The sequence below is a fragment of the Elaeis guineensis genome, chromosome 12 (genome assembly GCF_000442705.2).
Source record: "Elaeis guineensis isolate ETL-2024a chromosome 12, EG11, whole genome shotgun sequence".
Classification (NCBI taxonomy): Eukaryota; Viridiplantae; Streptophyta; class Magnoliopsida; order Arecales; family Arecaceae; genus Elaeis; species Elaeis guineensis.
In genome coordinates this window covers 79,262,730-79,286,114 of record NC_026004.2, presented here as the reverse complement: position 1 = coordinate 79,286,114, position 23,385 = coordinate 79,262,730, and the positions used below count along the sequence as shown (strand labels likewise).

Genomic DNA, 23,385 nt, shown 5'->3' with positions numbered 1-23,385 from the left:
ACAAGCAGTGGTGCAATCCGTTCTTGTGAAGGACGATCGGCAGCGAACTTGCGAAAAAAGCTGCAGCACTACATCGAACTGGGAAGGGCCCTGATCAGTCCAGTGTGAATCACCGTTGGAGGGCTTCTACTTTGGAGTCTTGTAGAGATCTCATGATTATCAGATCATCGTCTTCATGTTGGTATATGGCTTCTAATCTCTTCTTGTTTTACATGCTTATGTTGTTTGATTGTAATCATCAAGGTATTTCTAGGACTTTGTGTTCCAGTAGTCTAATTTAATTGTTAAACATGTTTTCAATTGTTGAATGCATATAAAAATTTTTGAAATATATATTCCGCTGCGCCATCGGAATCCAACAGTGGTATCAGAGCCACTCTTGATTGATTCAATCAAATATCATATTATTATTGTGATATGGATTAGATCTAGATCAAATTATGTCAAAATCAGATTTTCTGATTGATGTTTAATTGATGTTTTTTGATGCATCTTTTGTTAATGATAAAATGTTATTAATCCATGATCGTACTTGGATATGAGTTTCCATCGTCTTTAGACTTGTGTGACAAGTTTAAGTTAGATCCCATGATCTAATTTTCGATGGAATTGTAAATACAATGCGTGTGATGCGTGGAGCTTTGAAATGATACATTTGATGTATATTGTCAGGACTTAGGGTTTTTGCATTTGATGTATTCACCCAAAGATCCAAGGGCCGACCACCATGTTATTGGACACTCACCATTGTGGATCTTTCATCTTGGTTGTTGTCCTAGGTATGTGTGGAGCCAAAAAAATTTGATCATGGAAAGGATGCATCAGACATAGATTAGGATTTTTGCTGATGAATTTGTTTAACTATAATTCATTGTTCTAATGTGATTAGAATTAATGATTATAGATTAAATCAAATTTATAGTTATAATTTGATTAGAAGTCATATTTAATTTAGGTTGATTAAATTATCATTTACTTATCGGTTGAATCTTTTTTTTGTATATTTCCAACTGTTGATTGGGACTTTTATATATTGATATAAAATTATGAAAAAAAAATTATTTGAGAATAAATAGAAATTATTTCTTTCTATTTTCAGATAAAGATCGAGCATTCATGAAAATTTTCATGGAGATGAAGACTGAACTACCAGACATTTGTAGAGTAAAGGCACATTAAGATTAACCATGAGATGGTTCAATCTAGAATGCACCTAGGGTTAGACCCATAAACCATCCTGTAGCTCGGATGAGTTTTCAAAAGTCTATAACCATTAGATTTTCTTTATATGCTCTTATATACTGGTAGTTAGAATTAAAATTATATATGATGCATTTTTAAATATATATGTTTTGGATATGCATGAGACCTAAGTCCCTCATTAAATTATATTAAGTCATAATGGCGAAGTGTTAAGAACACTACCCATGCCTTCATGTTAAGCCAGTATTATGTCAAGAACCATAATAGGCTTGTTGTATTATCCACGAGGCTTGCTGTAGGGACTGATTTGATACTGTCTTGGTGCATAATGAAGCTAATGGTATTTAGCTCATACTAAGTCAATAGAGTATGTCAAAAACTGTAGTGAGTTTGTTGTGCTATCCACAAAGCTCGCTATAGGGATTGATATGATGTTGACCAAGTGATGCTTATGGCATATTTTGGTAGTGCTGCTTTGTTGTGCTATCCACAAGGGTAGTATTATTCAGATATGACCATATAAGATTGAAGGGTATGATTTGACTAAAATACTATAGTTTGTTGTGTTATCCACAAAGCTATTAGTATTTTAGAGGCAAAAATTATATTGAGAGTTGCATGAGATGCAATTGGTAAAGAGTTACCTACTTTTGAACTCATAAGAGCTTGTTGTGCTATCCACAAGATTTTTTATGAAGAATTGGGCCCCACTAAAAAAATTCATGATAGTTTTTTCGTTTTTATACTTGAGGGATATGAAATTCGTTAAAATAATGAAAGACACATTTAGATAAAAATCTCGTCTAAATTTTGCATGTCATCATGAGTAGTCTTTTTATGTTCTTATATATCTGCATCTTCACTATCATTGCATGGTATACTTTTTAAATGGATCGAACTTCATGGAATAGTCGAGGAACTTGAGAATAGTTCTCATATAGGAGATAGTCTCTTATTCTTTTGATTCCAATTTATTCGGAGTTGATAATATAAAGAAAGGAAAAACCGCATATGAGATATGGCGGGGTTGACAGTATGACTGTCAAAATATATCCTGATTAACTTAATCATGTGATTAAGTCATTATTATGGATGGTGAGTTAATTTTGGATTTGATCCTACTAATTCTCCTTGATTCCTTCTTTAGTATCTCCTAAGAGAAGAGGTGAAGATTGTCTTCACTATGGGTATCAATTTTCTTTACAGTAACGATGAGCATTAGAGATAAATTGCAAGAGTTGTCTTGCAAATGTGAAGCAGTAACAAGATGCAAAGGTTGCATCTGCTAATGGTTTGTATGTGATACAAACTAATTTATCATTGAGTGTTTCAGTTTCAGCATTTTGGGTATGTGATACCTTATATAGGTTCCACTTATGCAAAGCGTTGCTGGACCTATAAAGCTGAAAAGAGGTGATTACATGCTTTTTGGCACTGATGGATGGTCCATTCATGCTAACACTGGACCTATAAAGCTGAAAAGAGGTGATTACATGCTTTTTGGCACTGATGGATGGTCCATTCATGCTAAGACTATAGGAATCTATATAACTTTCAAGCAAGATTTAGAAACTATGAGACTGTTGTTATGTGCCTAAATTTATCAGAAATATTATTTTAATTCTTTTGTTATTGTAACATGATTTTGAAATTAATGTAAAGAGTAAAAGTTACTCTCCTTCTGAAAAATTTTATGGCTATGAATTTATGATAATGGTCTCATATTTCTGTCACTCAATGATGTTGTTTTTCATCTTGATGAGAACAAGAAAAGAATATGTGATGGTCACATATTTTTGGCATTCCTAACTTGGCCATTTTTGTGAGTCAAAGATAAACAAGTAATATAAAGAAGAGTTCTTTGTCTGTATGATTTTGAATCATATAGAACTTGTAAATCTTATCTTATGGATGAAATGATCAAGATCCCATTTATTGGATATGGAAAAAGGCGCGAGCGTATTATTACGCCTTGTACATTTGGATGTTCAAAGGTTAATAATATCTCGATCCAGAGATGGATACTATATATGAGATATGGTATGTTCCTTAATTTGCTTTGCAAATCTTGTTCTAGAGAAATTTTCTAGATATTACTGCATATGTTTTGAATTAGATACCGTCAAAATCTGTTACTAGTACTCCATATGAGATATGGAAAGAGGCAGGTTGCCTAGCTTATGTGAAAAGAGTTGATGTATATAAATTTTGTGCTAGAACAAGTTTATATAAGTTTATAGGTTATCTTAAGAGTAATATGTGATACTATTTCTACCATCCTACTAGACAAAAAGTGTTTTGCCAATAGGTATGCCACCTTTTGGAAAAAAAATTTTCTAAGAAGGGGTCAGTAAGAGGATAATTGAACTTGAGAAGTTCAAGACCTATGAACTATCCCATCATAGTCTATGGAGTGTCCACAAGTTAATCTTCGACCAGATGTGCCCATAGATGAAGCACAACTGTTGGTGCAGAATTCCGCCGACGTCGGAGAAGCTGGAGTCGAGGGGATCGCATCGTCGTCGGGACCTGCAAGGAAAGTCTAAACCGGAGTTGGGGGTGCTCCGACAAGACCCTCCGACGCTCAAGTCAGTACTCTGCCTCAATAGAAATGGAGCACTCGAATGGGATTTTAGCAGAGTTTCGAGATAGAGTTTAGAGTTTAGAGAAGAACGTATCTGGGGGTCCCTTTTTATAGACAGAGAGCGTAACTGATTGACAGCGACATCTGTAACTGTTTGGTAGTGGGCCGTTCGGGGCTACGTGGAGTTTGTTACGGAGAGTAGTGGCGTCAGGGGCCGTTCAGGGCCACGGGAGTTTGTTGTGGAGAGTGGAGTGGTGTCCGTTGTCGCGACTTGCCAGAGAGTGGTGGGGTCACGTGGAATCTGTTACAGAGATTGGAGTGGGGTAGTGGCCATTGTCGCGACTTGCCAGAGAGTTCGGACCTGACGGCTGAAGCTCGGCTGGGACGTCTGATGGAGCGGAATGGCTCTCTGTCTCAGCAATCTAAGAGAGGCTCGGATGTCTTCGAGGTTGCTGACGAGTCCATTGTTGTCGGGTGTCTTGGGCGCTGATGCTGCAGGCGGAAGTCATCTGCTGTAGAAGCTCGGACGAGGACTTTCTGTTAGAGAAGTCCGACAGGAGTCTGATTGCTAGAGAAGTCCGTCTGTATTTTGCCTGATGTAGAAGCTCGTCTGAGGACTGTCTGTCAGAGAGGTCCGATTTCATGAGGGATCCGGTAGAGGGTCGACCGATAGTGGAGTTCGGATGGCGTTGTGGAGGTTCGTCCGTTGGAGGAGTCTTGAGGATACTGGGGAAGATCGAACGTTGGAAGAGTCTGGAATTCAATTCTGTTGTAGAAGTTCGGATGAAGATCGGTTGCCGTGGAAGCTCGGATGGAGACTTCTTATTGTAGAAGTTCCGCTGCTAGAGAAGCTCGGTCATTGACGAAGTTCGGAAGAAGTTCGAAATAGAAATCCGACTGGTGGAGCTCGTCCGTTGTAGAAGTTCGTTTGGGATCTATCCACTGTAGAAGTTCGGCTGGGATCCGGCTCTCGTAGGAGCTCGGATGAAATTCGAAAGGCGGTCGATCGCCGTAGAAACTTGGATGGAGTCTGGTTACTGTAGAAGTCCTGCTATTGGAGAAGCTCAGACATTGACGAAGTCTGGAAGAAGTTTGGAGTAAAGTCGTTCGTGGCCGGAGAAGTCTGGAAGAGATTCGGAGAATAGTCGATCACTATGGAAAATCGACTGATAGTGAAGCTCAGAAAGCGTTTGGAGCAGTCCGGTAAATGAATGGAGGAGCTCATTATCGAAGAAGTCCGGATGGTATTATGGAAGCTCGGAAGGTTGGGGGAGTTTAGAAAGATGCTGCACAAGGTCGGAAGTTGGAAGAGCCCTGGAAGGGTCGGCTTTTTATGAACTTTGGCTGGAGTTATTTTGTACCCAACACCAGTCCCTCTACTTTCGAGTTCGAGTTCCGAATGAAGTACAGAGAAATTTTCACAGTCGAAGTTGCCTTCCTCGATTTTCATACTCGGTTGTTTTCAGATATTTTGGCGTTTGGCGCGCTGGTGCTGGAGCCTTTTCAAATCGAGGCGATCCGAAAAGATTTTTTCGGAATTCCCGCTGGAGCGTTGCTCTAGGTACGGCACAATAATGGTTCTGTCAGTTGTCAGCCGCTTTTAGCCGCCTGCCACGATGAGTGGGACACGTGGCGGTTGTAGATCGGCCAGAGGAGATCCACAGTCATTATTACACCGGACCTCGTCGCTTATTTAAACCCGTCTCCCTCCTTCAGGGGTCTCACTTTGCTTGGAAGTTTCTTCGGTCCCTCCTTCCTGAGAGTTTCGTTCTTCCCCAGCGTCCTTCTCGGCCTTAGGCGTTCTTTGAGTCGTCCCCATCTCTGCATCTCTGTATTCTTCGGACCAGCCTAGGTTAGTTCCAGAACTCTCCCCCTATATATATATATTTTTTTGCTGTTCTTCTTTCGTTTTTCCTCCTTTACATTCCGTCTGTTCGGTTTTCCACGAGCATCCCGTTTCTTATTTTTTTCAATTTTTTCGAGATTTTTAGGATTTTCACTTGATTCAAAATGTCCTCCAACACTTCCTCCTCTAGCAGTTCTAGGAGTTCGTCTGTTCCAGCCTTCCAAAATCTCAGTTCTGTTGATGAACCTCGTCCGGTCTTTGACCAGACACCATCCCCAGCTCTTTGACTCCGAAGGAACTCTCACTGATTAAGATTCAGTACGGAGTTCCTCCGGAGTACGAGCTGGAGCTTCCTGGGCCGATTGGCCGGGCTAGCGCCCCTCCCCCCGGCTGTTTCTGTTTATACCAAGAAGCTTTCCACATCGGGCTTCGACTTCCGCTTCCGCTTTTTGTTATTGCTCTCTTTCGCTTCTTAAACATTTCTTTAGTTTCTGTAGCGCCGAACTCCTTTAGATTTCTGATAGGATTTCTTTCCCTCTGTAATTTAGCTGAAGTTTGGCCAACTCTTTCTTTGTTTAGGAATTTCTATACCTTCAAGCGTCATCTCTCGACAAAGGACTGGTGGTACTTCTCCCCTCAGTTCGGTAGTAAGGGGTTGCTGAAAGGTGCCCCCTCTTCTATCCACAACTGGAAGGAGAGGTACTTCTACGTCCGATGCCCGACCTTGGAGCTGGGGTTGCCCCCTGGGGCTTCTTGAGGAATTTCGTCCGTCGGGCTTCTAGCCTGGGATAGGAAGACCTTGAAGCCTCCAATAAACTCGAGGCTTATCCAGCTCCTCTTCTCTCCATCCTCCTGAAGGAATAACTCTTGTTTAACGTCGACCTAAGCCCTCTCAACCTTGCCGGTATTGTTATATATATATATATTTTTTTTCTTTGTCATTCGCTGCTTCCCCTTTCTTCTTGTTCTTTTGCTAAGCTGTGCCGATCTTCTTTCATTGCAGATATGGACGCTGATGCAGCTCGAATGCTAGCCCAGGGTCTCAAGACCCACAAAACGAAAGGCGTAGCATCCTCGGGGGCGGCGAAGAGGGCAAGGGCAGAAGAGACCAGCCCGGCCGCGCCTGCCAAGGCGGCCATTGCCGTCGATGCTTCCTCCGACGTCGAGCTTGCAGTCCCCCGGGCCTCTTCAAGGAGCCCCCCGGTCGAGGCTCCCGCTCCAGAGGTCCGGCTCGAGGAGGCATCGGGGGCCGAACGGAGAAGGAGAAAGAAGACATTGGCCCGCAAGAGCCGCAGCAGCAGGGCTGCCATCGAGGGGGCCGATGGCTCCGAAGAAGATCCGAAGGAGAATCCCTTCAACAATTGGGATCTAATAAAGAGATTGGTCGACGGGTGCATCCTGCCTGAGGTCGTCCATAGGATCGTTCACGCCGATCCTGAGCAGCGGGTCTGGGACTCTCTGGGGTTCTTTCTCGAGGTAGGTCAATTTATTCCTTTTTTCTTCTCGCCTCTTTACCTAGCTTATTCCTCAGCTTTTATATTGACTCCCTGGCCGCTCTTGCAGATTGGACACCGGCTCATCCCAACATCGAGGCGATGAACAATGCTAGGAAGGAGGCCGCCCAAGCGGAGGAAGGTCGCCTGGCCGAGGCCGCCCGCCTCAAGGAGAAGATCGCCGAACCCGCGAGTGTCCAAGAGGCACTGCAGAAGGAGGGGCAGACCTCGGCAGACTTGAGGGTCACCTTGGAGGAGGAAAGAAAGAAAGCAGAGGCCGAGGTCTCCGAGTTGAAGACGCAGATCCCAACCCTGGTCTCGGAGGCAATGGTCCGGGCAATGGAGTTCAAAACCTCCTCCGAGATGAGGGATCTGAAGGTCGAGTTCGGCCAGGCCGCCTTCATCAAGGGCTTCGAACTTTGCCAAGAGAAGGTGGTCGGGAAGTTTCCCGAGCTGGACCTCTGCTTCCTGGATGAGGCGTCCGATGACGAAGTCGGGCCTTCTGAAGCTGCTGCCGGTCTTCCTCCAGTCGAGATTTTCTCGACTGCTGCGGCTGCCGCGGCCGACCTTTCGGGGGCGTCGAGCTCCCCCACTTCTGCCCCAGAGGTCCGAAACCTCTAATTTTGTATTTTTTTTTTTTTTGCAACTTTTTCTCGTTCTCTTGTACTTAAGAACTATTTAATCAATGAAATCGGATTCTTCTTTACAGAAAGCTCCTTTGTCTTACTCTGCATTCTTTTTCCTCTCTTTTGTTTTCTTGCACTGATTTGTGTTGTGGCGCTCTTGTCTCCCAGCGACAGTGCCCTACCGAAGCTCTTCCCCTACCACAGGGGATTCCTCTGAAGTCAATGATCCGGGACCTCAGAAGAGAAGTTCGTCATCTGATGAAGAAATCAAAGAAGCTGGATGACGAACTTCACCGGCTGAGGGAGAGCCACTCGGAGGTAACTGCGGAGGCTACTCGTTTTCGGGACCTTCACAAAAAGGGCTTCATGGACTACATCCGGAGGAAGGCTGACTTCGTGAAGGAGCTTGAGGAACTCCCAAAATATGCCAGCGACCGATCTTGGACTCAGGCTTCCAAGATCAGCTTCCTTGAGGTCGAGCTGGCGGCTGCACGGGAGAAGATCGGCTAGTTGGAAAGGAGCTCGTCCTGGCTCACAACTCAGGCCGATCACGATCGAGACTGGTCGAAGAAATTCTCCGACCTTTAGAAGCAGCTGCAAGATGCCGAGGCGAACTACAACGCCTACCGAGTCGGCTGGTGCGGGCAAATAGACGACTACCGAAGGAAGCTCAAGACGGCGACCGACGAGGTTGCCCGCCTTCAGAGGCAGTTGTTTGAGAGAGTCCAGGCCGTCTCTGCACAAGGCTCCGATGAGCTCCGCTCCTTGAGGGGGACCATGGAAGAACTGTCCATGGCCCCTGGGCAGGAGAAGGCCGAACTGCAGCAGCTGAAGATTCAGCTGGCCTACGAGCAGCAGGCGGTCAAGGATGCCGAGGCGGAGTCTGAGGTTCTGAGGAAGAGGCTTCAGGAGTCGGAGGGCGAAAGTCGGCGGTTCCACCAGATGTACCGGGAGATGCTTTTAAGAAAGAAGAAATTGGAAGAAGCAGTTGAAAACTTAAGGCAATCCCTGATAATAGCTGGAACCTAGAGTTCGAAGTCGGAAGAAGCCGAGCTTCCTTAGAGCTTCTTTTACCTTTTGTTCTTCCATGTATTCTTTTCTTTTCTTGTCGTTTTTCTTTTTTAGCCTTCAAAGGCTTTGTAATGCACACTTTACTAATGAAATAAAAAGGAATTTTCTCATTACCTTGTCTATTCTTGCTTTGAGTTGTTGTTTACTGAGCTTCTTTGTTTTTTGTCTTATTCGACGTCGATGTTATTTGAAGGTTTCTGGTCATCACCGTGTTGATTTGCCCTTTTTGTTCATGATCGAAGATCTTTTCGAGGCCATTCGAGTTTGACGCTTCCTCCCGGTGCTCGAGCTTGGGGGTCCGAACTTCTCGTTACCTTGAGGAAGTCGATTTTCTCCGGCCAGTGTTGGGTTTTCTCTTAGAGACTGAGGGTTTTTGACAAGAGTCTCCTTCCTCGTTGAGACGAGGTTTCTTGTGTCTTTGATGTAGTTTGTTTTTCCCTTATCACTGGCGTAGCTCGTTGCTTTTCTTTTTTCTCTTTCCTTTTTTGTGTTCGAGTGAGGATTTTTCCTTTGCTCTTAACGGGGTTGTAGGGATGTAGAGGAGCCGTTGAGGAGGCTTTCCCCCTCATCCGGTCTTGAACGACCAGGTCTTCGTTTGTGTTAGGACGAGGTTCTCTTCCTGTTTCTGACACAGTCAATTTCAGCTCATGTTAGGACAAGGTTTTCCTCCTGTTCCTAACAGGGCTGTGGGGGCACGTAAGGGCCGTTGCAAGGGCCTTTCCCCCCATCCGATCTCTAAATAACCGGGCCTTCGACCTTGCTCATGTTAGGACGAGGTTCTCCTCCTGTTCCTAACATGGCTGTGGGGGCGCGTAAGGGCCATTGCAAGGGCCTCTCTCCCCATCCGGTCTCTAAATAACTGGACCTTCGACCTTGCTCATGTTAGGACGAGGTTCTCCTCCTGTTCCTAACATGGTTGTGGGGGCATATAAGGGCCGTTGCAAGGGCCTCTCCCCCCATCCGGTCTCTAAATAATCGGGCCTTCGACTTTGCTCATGTTAGGACGAGATTCTCCTCCTGTTCCTAACATGGCTGTGAGGGTGCATAAGGACCGTTGCAAGGGTCTCTCCCCCTATCCGGTCTCTAAATAATCGGGCCTTCGACTTTGCTCATGTTAGGACGAGGTTCTCCTCCTGTTCCTAACATGGCTGTGGGGGTGCATAAGGGCCGTTGCAAGGGCCTCTCCCCCATCCGGTCTCTAAATAACCAGGCCTTCGACTTTGCTCATGTTAGGACGAGATCCTCCTCTTGTTCCTGACATGCTTAGTTTCGATTGTCTGAAGGAGCTACTCTCTGTCATTACAAGCTCATGCTAAAAGAAAAGATATGTGAATATGAAAAAAATTTTTATTTAAGGCAAAGTTATTGATAATACATTCGTAGATTTTTTGAATCCCATAGTCGCGGAAGGTCTGCTCCCCGTCGGGATCCTCCAGAGATGGTGTTGATGATCCCGATTGGAGGTCGATCTTCAGGCTGTTCCTCCCTCTTTGGCGGCTCCGGTTGTGGTAGGACCCTCGGTCGATCTTCCCTACCTTCAGACCGGCGTCGAATGAATCTGTTGAGCCGACCTCGTCTGATGAGCTCCTCGATCTCGTCTCGGAGCTGAATATACTCTGTGTCGTGGCCGTGGTCATGATGATAGAGACAGAACTTGTTAGGGTTGCGCTCTCGGGGTGTGTGCGCATCCTTTCCGGTCTTGGCAGCTGCTCCCTGACCTCCATCAATACTTGAGCTTTTGGAGCATTGAAGGGGGTGTAGCTGTGGAATCTTCCTAGGGGAGAGCTCCATCGAACCCTGCGGTCCGGGCTCCTCTGCCTACGAGCCCGGGGAGGAGTGCGGACACGCTTGTGTCCGGGGGGAGTTCGAGAACGTGGCCGAGCTTCACTCGGCCCTTTTTCAACTGTGAGCTTGCTGGAGTCACCCGCCTGCCGCTCCTTCGCGGCCTCTTCGTCCATCAGCTTGAAGGCTTCCTCTGCTCGGGCATATCCTTCAGCTCGAGCCAGCAGATCAGCGAAATCCTTGGGATATTTCTTTTTCAGGGAAAACAGAAGATCGTTCTTTTGAAGACCGCTCTTCAGGGCGGCCATTGCAACTGACTGGTCCAAGTTTCGGACCTCCAACGCGGCGGCGTTAAAACGGTTAACGTAAGTTCGGATGGATTCTCCCTCCTTCTGCTTGATGTTAATGAGGGACTCCGAACCTCTCCGGAGATGCCGGCTGCTGACGAAATGAGCGACAAACTGGTGGCTCATCTGATCAAAGAAGAAGATAGTACCCGACTTCAGTGTCGAGTACCAATTTCTTGCTGCTCCCTTCAAGGTGGATGGGAAAGCTCGGCACAGGATGGCGTCTGGTGAGCCATGGAGTAGCATCATTGTCCGGAAGGCCTCCAGGTGGTCAATCGGATCTGAGGTCCCGTCGTAGCTATCGAATTGGGGAGCTTGAAGTTTGGCGGGATTGGTTCCTGCATAATCATTTGAGAGAAAGGAGGGTCAGTACAGATGTTCTCACCGTTAGCAGTGGGAGCATGACGGAGCTCTTCGATCCGCCGGTTCATCTCCTGAAATCTTTGATCCACGAGGTCCTCTCGACTGCGAGTCTCGAGGGTCTTCTGATAGAACGGAGGTAGGGACCCTCCGGGGCTGGAATCGTGATCGGACGGACGGCTCTCCGCCTTCTGCTTCCCCTTTCCGGGAAAGACAGGGCGACTGGCCCAAGTGGCCCGCCCGATCACCGGATTCTGGAACTCCGACGATGCTCTTTCCAGCCGCACAGATGCCTGCGGCTGTTGCGGCTGCTGCTGCATGGCCTGCACTGCTTCGGTGAGGCCCTTGACCTGCTGAACTAGCAAGTCGAACTGCTTATGCCGACTGCCGTTACCGGAGGAGGAGCTTGGAAAACTGGAGACGAGGTCGGAGCTTGTGGGTCTCGCTGAGATCTGGCCGCGGAGGCCGTGGATCGTCCGGTGGATGCCTTTCGGGGAGGCATCAGGTAGAGATCTGGCAGGAGAAGAAGGAGAAAATGTCGAAGAAGATGACCGAAGACAATCCCATTGAGTACTCCTTTAAGAACAAGGGTACTGCGAAGACACAGCACCCCTTCCTCTAGCGTCAATTCTGTTGGTACAGAATTCGCCGACGTCGGAGAAGCTGGAGTCGAGGGGATCGCGTCGCCGTCGGGACCTACAAGGAAAGTCTAAACCGGAGTTGGGGGTGCTCCGGCAAGACCCTCCGACGCTCAAGTCAGTACTCTGCCTCAACAGAAATGGAGCACTCGAATGGGATTTTAGCAGAGTTTCGAGATAGAGTTTAGAGCTTAGAGAAGAACATATCTGGGGTCCCTTTTTATAGACGGAGAGCGTAACTGATTGACAGCGACGTCTGTAACTACCTGGTAGTGGGCTGTTCGGGGCTACACGGAGTTTGTTACGGATAGTAGTGGCGTCAGGGGGCCATTCAGGGTACGTGGAGTTTGTTGTGGAGAGTGGAGTGGTGTCCGTTGTCGCGACTTGCCAGAGAGTGGTGGGGCCACGTGGAATCTGTTACAGAGTGGAGTGGGGTAGTGGCCATTGTCGTGACTTGCCAGAGAGTTCGGACCTGACGGCTGAAGCTCGGCTGGGACGTCTGATGAAGCGGAATGGCTCTCTGTCTCAGCAATCTAAGAGAGGCTCGGATGTCTCCGAGGTTGCTGACGAGTCCATTGTTGTCGAGTGTCTTGAGTGCTGATGCTGCAGGCGGAAGTCATCTGCTGTAGAAGCTCGGACGGAGACTTTCTATTGGAGAAGTTCGGCAGGAGTCCGATTGCTAGAGAAGTCCGTCTGTATTTTGCCTGATGTAGAAGCTCGTCTGAGGACTGTCTGTCAGAGAGATCCGGTTTCATGAGGGATCCGATAGAGGGTCGACCGACAGTGGAGTTCGGATGGCATTGTGGAGGTTCGTCCGTTGGAGGAGTCTTGAGGACACTGGGAAAGGTCGAACATTGGAGGAGTCCAGAATTCAATTCTGTTGTAGAAGTTCGGACAAAGATCGGTTGTCGTGGAAGCTCGGATGGAGACTTCTTATTGTAGAAGTCCCGCTGCTGGAGAAGCTCGGTCATTGACGAAGTCCGGAAGAAATTCGAAATAGAAATCTGGCTGGTGGAGCCCGTCCGTTGTAGAAGTTCGTCTGGGATCCATCCATTGTAAAAGTTCTGCTGGGATCCGACTCTCGTAGGAGCTCGGATGAAATCCGGAAGGCGGTCGACCGTTGTAGAAACTTGGATGGAGTCTGGTTACTGTAAAAGTCCTGCTGTTGGAGAAGCTCAGACATTAACGAAGTCCGGAAGAAGTTCGGAGTAAAGTCGTTCGTGGTCGGAAGAAGTCTGGAAGAGATTCGGAGAATAGTCGATCACTGTAGAAAATCGGCTGATAGTGAAGCTCAGAAAGCGTTTGGAGCAGCCCGGTAGATGAATGGAGGAGCTCATTATCGAAGAAGTCCGGATGGTATTATGGAAGCTCGGACGGTCGGGGGAGTTCAGAAAGACGCTGCACAAGGTCGGAAGCCGGAAGAGCCCTGAAAGGGTCAGCCTTTTACGAACTTCGACAGGGGTTATTTTATACCCAACACCAACTATGACACACACCTCCTCACTGAAGGTCAAATCTGAGTGTGTAATGTACCACTCAAAATTATGGGTTTGTCATTGAGAATAACGATACACCATACATCATTGAGAATGATATTTTCTTGACCTATTCAGAGATAGTCATGAGTAGAGACTCTGACAGATGGCTTGAAATCATGATATCCGAAATGAACTCCCGATGCATCAATCAAGTATGGACTATGGTTGAAGCACCCATGGGTATGATCCAACAGGCTGCTAACAGGAATGTCAATCCAGATTTTTTTGCTATTGCCACACACTATCTAGAGAGTTTGTCTTTAATGGGAGGGCAAATGCATTTATGGATTAAAGCAGACATTGAGGAGTCGGTACTTTTATTTTTGATGAGATAGTCAAAATGTTTGACTTTATCAAATATGGATGAACTGTGTGTACAAGAAAACAAGTGGGAGACTCACTAACTTCTTATGTATGTAGAAGACATATAGCATATTGAGAGGTAGTCCCGATATTACACTCGATCAATGACATATTTATCACAAACGTTTTTCTGAAACGACTTGGGTTAAGCATCCAATATACTTGGCATATATAGGGATAGATATAAGTGGATGTTAGGCTTGTCCCAGTCTAGGTACATGGATTTTATGTTGAAGGGGTTCAACATAAATGGGTGTAAAAGTGTTTACTTATCCATATATTCAATATACCAAGCCTGATGTGGTTTATGCGTTGTGCATAATCATTGATTTCGGTAGATCCATGATAGGATTTTTGAAAACTGTGAAAAGCATTCTCAAAGTACTTGAGGAGTACTAGAAAAGCAGTGAATTGGAAGAGTTCCAAACAGCAAACTGTGTTTGACTCAGTTAATTGCTGCGAATAAAGATTGCTAAAGAAAGTTGCCAGATGAAAGGGTTCATCACTGAGTTGGGTGTGGTCTCATCAGGTACCCACGTACATCCTATAGCACTTTCACCTCATTCATGATTTGATCATAAAATAAGTTCATATATAGAACAATATAATAAACCAGTTCATCAACCCTTTACACAGCAGCAGTGTGTTCACCACCTTGATTGCGTGGGCATCAGATATAGGGGCGATTGGCTATAGTGCAAGTGGGAGATTAAAAGATTAGTATCCTACAAGCCAATCGCATTGGTGATGTGAAAGAATTTTTCTGTGATATCTTGCTACTCATTTGCATGACATTAGTTATATTATTCATGAGGTATTGTGTTTTATCATTTGCTGCATCATATTTTTATGATTATGATAAATTCTATAGATTAGGACAATGATTTTAGGGCCATGATGAGATCATGTCAGTGAGATCTAAAATCTTGATAGCCTCAATCTAAAATTTCTCAGTCGTTGGATCATCGAGTCGGAGATCGATGATGCCGGTAAGACTGGTACATCTTATGTATCTCATGGAGAAGGTGGTTGATCTCATAATCACTTGTGTGGGGAACTAATACAAGGATGTAGGTGCTCATTAGAGAATGAGTTCACTGAATTGACCCACAGAAAGAATATCTGATGGAGCCTTACAGCATATTGACAGATGATTCTCCAGTGGAAGTGATGCATGTAATCTTTTGATCTGAGATCACCATGGTACCTTGTGTATATGGATCCTTTGATTTATTTTCTAGCATGCCACTTTGAGATGTGTGTGGGATATTCTGGGTATGGTGAAGTGTGCATGGAGGTTGTGAGTTGTTAATAAGGAATCGGTCACTCCTTGTAGGAGGAGAGAACATCCTATGTGATCTCATAGGATGATGACTCTGAGAGTCTCTGACCAGAGCAAGGATGAACAGTAGAAAAGATTTCTACTGATTCATCAATCGAGTCATCATCATCAGATCGAGATACATGTGGATAGGTATTTGGGCTTGACATATTTTCATGCCCATGGCTTGTCTGGATGTGTGATCGAAGGATTGAATTGCACGGTAACTCGCCATGGAAGGATAATTATGGTATTTCTATCAAATTCTAAATCTTTTGGGTAGTCATGATATGTTGCTAGACGTCAATCTTGACTTATGGACTCGTCAGAATTAAAAGAGTTTAATTCAAAGAATCAATTAGGAAGAGTCCTAGTTGATTGGATCTTGAGCTGACCTAATCTAATCGAATTATGATTACGTCGAGAGTCTTGGTCCACTGCTGGCTAGATTTGAAACCAATGGTCACACACAATAGGGATTTGGTCTTGGTCCAATCTATTTGGATTTATTGTAAATTCAATGGGTTAATTAAATTGCTAGCACATGAATTAACTCAAGTTCTCAATTGGATTCAGTGCAAATGTGTTTGTGCTAACCCTTATTGCTTTGATCTAATGTGATTGGGTTTGAACCATCTAATTATTAGGTGGCTTATCTGATTTTTATGGAAGTGTTCCATGGGAGATATTCCTCCTCCACGCCAAAACCCATGCACAAATAAATGTCATGCCCAAAAATAAATGGCGATGAGAAGGAAGAGTCCTTCTCATCTACTCCTCTTAAATTCCTTTTGGATTTCATGCGTTTCTTTTATTTCCTCGTGTCATGTGATGACTTTTGGATTTGTGGACATAGAAGAGAAAGAAGAGTCCTTCTCTGGCAAGGAGCTTGAATGCCAAAATTAAATGGGACACCACATGCTTTTATGCATTGATTTTGGAAGAGTCTTTATTGTTTTGGACTCTTGATTTCTCTCGTTTCCTTAATCCCACGTGCCATAAGATGGTGTCTTAATTTTTGTACGCAGAGGAGTCCTTCTGCTAGTAAAACACCTCTTATTCCATGCCTTGCTCTTGGGTTTCCACCTAGAAAATTTATTTTAGCGTGTAAGGATTAAGGGACGCCAAGAGTTGGCGTCCCTTAGGAATTATGTGGCGCCTTTCATTCCTTATATAAGGGGCGCTCCATAAGGGATAAAAGCTGATCCAAAGGTGCCTTAGGCCTGGGATAATGTGAGGAAAAGATAGAAAAAATCTGAAAAGAAAAAGACAAGGAAAAGGGAGAGAAATATGGAAAGGAAGGGAAGAGAAAATGGAAAGCATGTGATGCTTGTCCTAAAATCAGATTGTTCAAGTGTTGAACATCAAATCTGATTTTTGTGTGGTGAGATCATTTGGGAAATGGTTCCTAAAGTGGTCCTAGTGGAGGTCTCGAAGGCATACAAGCAGTGATGCAATCCGTTCTTGCGAAGGACGATCGGCAGTGAACTTGCGAAGAAGACTGCAGCACTACATTGAATTGAGAAGGGCCCTGATCAATCCCGTATGGATTACCATTGGAGGGCTTCTACTTTGAAGTCTTGTGGAGATCTCATGATTACCAGATCATCGTCTTCATATTGGTATATGGCTTCTGATCTCTTCTTGTTTTACATGCTTATGTTGTTTGATTGTAATCATCAAGGTGTTTTTAGGGCTTTGGGTTTCGGTAGTCTAGTTTAACCGTTAAACATGTTTTCAATTGTTGAATGCATATAAAAATTTTTAAAATTTACATTCTGCTGCGTCACTGAAACCCGACATGAGCTTCCTCGGGATGCGACTGTGGAGGTGGATCAGAAGGCAGCTGCACAGGCCACTCTCGCACGTATTTCCTGAGATATCTCCGCCTTATCAGATCCTCTATCTCATTCTTTAATTGGATGCACTGTTCGGTATCGTGATCGTGATCACGATGGAATTGATAGTAGCGCTTCCGGTTGCGAGACTTCGACTTCATTGGTTGGGGTCGTCGAAGGTAGCTCTCCCCCTCTATTTTAATCAGAATCTACGCATGAGGATTGGTCAGAGGGGTGTAGGAGTCGTACCTGTTGTCGGAGTTTTTAGGCTTCAGATTTGATCGGAAAGGTGGAACCTCCTTCTTAGCACAGGTTCGACTGGGCCCGCAGAGATTCCTTCCTTCTTCATCTTCTTTTTCTGATCTTTGCCCTCGGACTGGTGCCTGTCAGTCGTACCTTCCTCGGCATGGATGTACTTCTGCGCACGCTCCAGGAGTTCGGCATAGGATTGGGGAAGCGTCTTGTCCAGGGAGTAAGTGAACCTAGAGCTACATAGTTCTCACTTCATGGCTGCGATGGCCGTTGACTCATTGAGGTTCTTGAACTCTAAGGTGACAGCGTTGAAATGCACCACAAAGTCCCGTAGAGATTCTCTATCCTGTTGTCTGACAGAGAAAAAGCTATCGGAGGTTCGTGGCACCCTTGGGTTGGTGCCGAAGTGCGTCACGAAGAGTTGCTCAAACTGCTCGAATGAATGGATGCTCTTCGATTGAAGTCCGAAGTATCATGTTCGGATAGTTTTTTGGAGAGGGATCGGAAAGGCTATGCAGAGGAGGGCGTTGGATGCTCCCCTAAAGAAGCATGAGAGTCTTGTAGCTCTCAAGGTGGTCGAATAGGTCGGTGGAGCCATCATATGGCTCCATCTGTGGCATCTTGAACTGACTAGGAATCGGCTCATTAGGATCTGTCGACAGAAGGGCGGACGAGAGCTGATGCCAAGCTTGCTGGTGGAATCCTGATTATTTGTTTGGAGCTGATCTAGGTGGCGATCAAGCTCCTTCAGCTTACGGTCATAATCATCCAACCGTTGTTGAGACTCATCAGGATGTTTGGAATATCTCGGGGTAGAATCTTTTCCAAAAGAAAAAGAGCTTGACGGAGATTGGGGTCTCTTCCTCTTGTGTGGAGCTCGTCGAAGGGAAGGAGATCGGTGATCGTTGGAGTTGGCACATGGAGCATGCGGGAGTCTGGATGTGGCGACCGTCGGATGGGTCGAGGACTTGTCCGGCAGGAATATCGAATCGAATGGTGGGACAGAGAATGGGGTCGGTGGCTATGTCGGGAGGGCATATCGGGCAGCGTCGGCTCCTCTGACTGTCGTTGCTGCTGCTGGAGGCCGTGAACAGCCTCTGTCAGAGTCTTCGCTTATGGTACAAGGCAGCAAATTGCGGGTGGTCCATTGTCACCATCGATCATGAAGCGCTTGGCTCCCCGAGGGCCATCGGAGGTGCATCACATTGCGATAAGCGTCGAGCAGAGCTTGCAGAAGCATTTTGCGTTCTCGTCTTGGCCGTAATGGTTCTTGGAAGAATATTCTCTTCTCCCATCTTGGCATGCCAAATTGTTGCGGCTTGTCTTTGGTGGGATAGTCGGTCGAGAGCCGAATCGCCGCGTCTGAGCATCGAACGGTGGGAAGTCGGGAGAGGATGCCCGCTTGCCGGAGAAAGGGCACAGTTAAGAGGCCCGAAGACGAGAGCGAGGGCTCGTGATCTATTGAACTGAAAACTGGACACAGGTTGGATCAACGGGAACTGAGCGGAAAGATTGGTCGGCGGCATTTGAAAGTGGCTGCGGGATTTGTAAGGTAAGTCCTTGCCGGAAACCTTCGGCAAGGACTCTCTGATGCTCAAGTCAGTTTCTAACTTAACAGATGGAGGGGTGAGAGAGGCAGAGTTTTGGCTCTGTTTTTGTGTGTACCTGTCGGGGGTCCCTTTTTACCTCTATTTATTGAGGGAGCAAGATCAAGGGCAGAAGGACGAGAGGTCATTCCTATCGTGTTCCATCGTACGGAGCTGCATGGGGCATCTTTAAATGCCCTGACGGTAGGCGTGCCATTTGTTCGGCACATAGGTGGCCGTGGCGGTGGGCTTCATTACGCATGTGGCGTAATTAATGACCTCATGGTGTCCCATCATGGCATGCAGCCAGCTGCCCAAGGTATGACTCTTGGGTGACATGACTTGATGTGGTCCGATGGGGTAGCATGGCAGCCACACTTGACGTTCAGCTGCTTGGCTGGTGCCCATCGAATGGTGCCAACTAGTCGTCGATTTCGATAGTCAGTAGGGCGTCGAGTAAGTAGTCGGCCGTATACCAAATATTACACCTCGTGTAGGCGGCACGTCGAACCGAGTCGGCTTAGTGCTGACTTGGTTAAGTGTGTTGCCCTTAGTCGGTTAAGTATCATCGATCTCAGTTGATGGAGAGTCGATTGGGCTAAAACACGTTAATCCAAGTTGGGCTGGACTACAGTAACCTGGTCGGTGCAACACGCTTGATCGGTCGAGAGGCAAAGAAGAAGGTTAGTCGGGTAAGGGCCAAGGATCTGCCCCAACAATTAGAAATAACCAAGTACAATGAGAATAATCATCAATAAAAGTAACAAAGTAATAAAAACCTAAGATAGAACTGATATGACTATGACCCCAAACATTTGTATGAACAAGATAAAAAGGAGATTCAGCTCTACTGGTACTACATCTTGGAAATGAAGCACGTGCTTGTTTGTTAAGTTGACATGACTCACAATCTAAAGACGGCAAAGTGGAGAGACGAGGAACTATCTTTTGGAGTTTGGAAAGGCTCGGATGTCCCAAACGATTGTGAACAAGATCTAGTGACTCATTAGTTGTGCAGGCCACTGGAGATGTAGGAATAGTGAGATGATATAGATCTTCAGACTCATGCCCTGTGCCAATCATCAGCACTGTACTCCGGTCCTGTACAAGAATAGAATTATCAACAAAAGTAATAGAGCAATTAAGAGTATAGGTTAATTTGCCAACAGAAATTAAATTAAAGGGACACCTAGGCACATAAAGAACAGAATCTAAAGACAAAGAAGGAAGAGGTTTAGCCTGACCAATGCTTTTGGCAACTATTTTGGAACCATTAGCTAAGGTAATAGTAGGAAGAGTTGTAGAACTGATAATATGTGAGAAAAGATTTTGGTTACCAGAGATGTGATCAGAGGCACTAGAGTCAAGAACCCAGGGTTCAGGTGAAGAAGATTGAGAAAGGCAAGCAACTGGATTATCGGTCTGAGCAGCAGGGGGAAAAGACTACTTGGCTGCCGGATATTGAAAGAATTCATTATACTCTGCACCTGATAAGAGAATAGTTTGAGATGATTGTCTCTCGGAGGAATCTGAACTAGATTTCATGATCTCAATGGAATCTGTCTGGGCGACATTGACTGTACGAGGTGGTCAGCCATTCAGAGAATAACAGCGATCTATAGTAGGTTTTGTCAGCCACCTCTAGTCTGGATCATGTCCTGTTGGCAGGAAAGATGCACAGCTAAAACAGGAAGAAAAAATGCCACTGGAATGGAAGCACAGTGAGGAAGAGTACCGCTTGTAAGCAGTAGGCTCAGAGTTTTTTCATCTTGGCTCTGATACCATGTTAAATGGTAAATGGTGAAGTTTGTTTGTCTATTGCATTCGTTTATAAATCTATATCATACACCAAGATCCATCAAAATCTCGTGATTGTGGGAAACAAATAAAGAAAAAATATAATCCCATGATTGTGGGAAACAAATAAAGAAGAAATTCAAATGATACAAAATTAAGGATGGTGGAGTTGATGGAGTAATTGATATATTTTTCTATGGAGAAATTGTCATGCTTTCCAAATATCTAATGGAGGAATTGTCATGCTTTCTAAATATAACTTTCCAAATATAACAGTATTCCAACATAGAGGAATTATAGTAGAGGATGTAAATGATATTTTTCTATTATGTGTCTTAATTCATCTAATATGATAGTCGTACAATGTTGCCGGTAATTGGAGCTACATTATTAGAAGAGATAGCAAATCAAATGAACAATGAAAAAGAGAGAATGAAGGTGAATAGATCATTAGTACAAACTTTTGACATCACTGTGACCTTTTATATGGACTTAATATTGTTGTCCAAGGCACATCTAGGTGCCACCATGGTGTCTCAACAGGCTCAAGGAGAGGTGAAATTACTTTGTTGTTAAATAGACATGCCTATTATATGCCTTAGAGAGAAGGCTGGGTGTAAAGAAAGCATGCCTTATCTATCTTTCTACTAGTTTCCCATCAAATTGATTGGGTTGAGGGTCCATCTGATTACTTCTCCTCTTCCTCCCCTCTGCTCTGCCCATCAGATTAATTGGATCTTCTCCTCTATTTTTCATCAGCAGATGCTGCGTCTTTGTCCATCAGAAATAAGGGATGGTGAATGTTTTATCCCCTATTTCTGATGGAGATAGAATCATCATCATCATCTAATGGAGTTTGTAGATAGAAAAAGAGGGGAAGGGGCTCCTGTGTCCATCAGAAACAAGGGTTGATGACTTAACAATCCTATGACTACACCCATGCCATTGTGCTTGTATAGCCCAAGCCTTTTATCATACCACCAAGCAATGTCCCTTTATAATCTAGTAGATGTAGAGAAAATTGTCCCCTACATCCAACACCAAATTCCATCCAAGCAGATACTGTTTGATTGGATTAATTTCAGATTAAATTAATTTTTGGGTATACATTTTGGAATTCAATCCAAAACCCTCAAGATCCTCAAACTTGATCTTGGTTCCTAGCGTGAGATCATATTTTATGAGATTTGGATGGAATTTCCTATGCATGTGTCAATTATCCATGGATTTTGTGCTGTTTTTCTTTTTTCTTTAAAAAAAAAAAATAAAAGAAAGGGGAGGAAAGAAGCCACATACTTTGAGTCCTTTAATTTTGTGAGAATAAAATCCTTGATATATGATGAAAAAGAACCAGATCCCATGCATTGCACATTGTTCTCTCTCCTCATGGTTTTTTCTAGCAAGATAAGATAACGGCAGAGGAAAAAGCCTAGAAAGGTGGTCCCAAGTGGTAGCGCTTGTTATTGCCCTTGAACCAGCCATTTTGGGGTGATTGCAGCCAACATGGCCAAACCACTCATTTTGAGATTGGCCTGGGCATTTCATGATGCAGTTCATTCTGTGTTGTCCCCTGCTTCCCTTCATGGGGGTAAGTTTGCAAGAACCTAGACCCTCTTGTTTTGACTTGAACCAAACAGTTCCTCCCCTACTACTGGATTCTTGAACCCTTGGTTTGTTCTCATTTGTTGAATTTTGGGTTTAAATAAATAGATCTTTCAATGCATTTCAACTTGTTTGTAATTTGATTTCTTAATGTAGTTCATATGCAGCATAGTTAGCCTCATGGTCAATTACTTTGTTATATTTGATTATTTGACATGCCATGTTCATCACTCTGAATCCTAATGCTTTTATTTCATGAAATGCAATGCAAACCCTTAAAGTGTTGGTAATCTCTCAGTTGAAGTAGATTCTTCTATTTATCAATAAAAACACCTTCCCAAAGTGTTCAAGCTTCTTCCAAAGCTATGGCTTTCTAGAATTATATGATGATATCTAGACAGATGGATATGTAGGAATCAGATCTACAGAATCACTTGTGTTATGATCTTCTACATCCTAGGTCTTCCTGCTCTGCCTTCTACATTATGTTCGTCATGTAGCATTCAAACTGAATGACTGTGAAATTGCATTGGTACTTCCACATATTACAGTAGAGGCATATCTGTTTCCCTTAATGGAACTTAATTACATTTGCTTAGCATTTAATTCGCCTCAATAGAGAAATATATTGTTCTTGCATGTGGCAATATTATCATCATGCTGCTCATTCCTCTGGTGTTAGAAGAAAGAAATGTGAGAAAAGGCGATCTTGCCTTTGTATGCTCTGCCTAGAGAACAAGGTTTGTCTATTTGTAGTTAAGGTGGTGAACTAACAAAAAAAAGATTTAATTCCTTTTGCATCTTCTCCTTGGAACAAATTCTTTCAACTTGCACAACTGAAAAGCTAATATGTTGCTATTGGAATTACTTAATAGAACATCTTGCGCTTTTTTTTAAATATATTTTTATCATTGTGAAGATGAAAACACTTGATTATCTTGCCCTGTATCCTTGCAGGCTGTTCTCAAGCAATTTGGAGGTGGTGGATATGGAGGTTCAGAAAATGTATTAATGGATGAGTTGGAACTTCAACAGCATCAAAGACTAGAGAAGCTTTACATATCTACACGTTCGGGCAAGGTTGGGCATCTTTGAACGATCCACTTGCAAGTTTTTTATATCCAATTCCCTTAAACTT

General features: G+C 44.5%; 1 protein-coding gene across 4 annotated transcripts in view; it reads left to right on the top strand.

Moving 5' to 3' along the window:
• The window catches only part of LOC105033275 (SH3 domain-containing protein 2), a 57,084-nt gene that overhangs the window by 15,396 nt on the left and 18,303 nt on the right, over window positions 1-23,385 (top strand). For all 4 annotated transcript variants that reach the window (XR_012135920.1, XM_073246868.1, XM_073246867.1 and 1 more), the window contains exon 3: window positions 23,205-23,327. Coding sequence is in view for 3 of the 4 variants with exons in the window: in XM_073246868.1 (XP_073102969.1) it covers window positions 23,205-23,327 (123 nt within the window). In the remaining variant the exon portion in view is untranslated. The remainder of the gene's footprint in view (window positions 1-23,204; window positions 23,328-23,385) is intronic.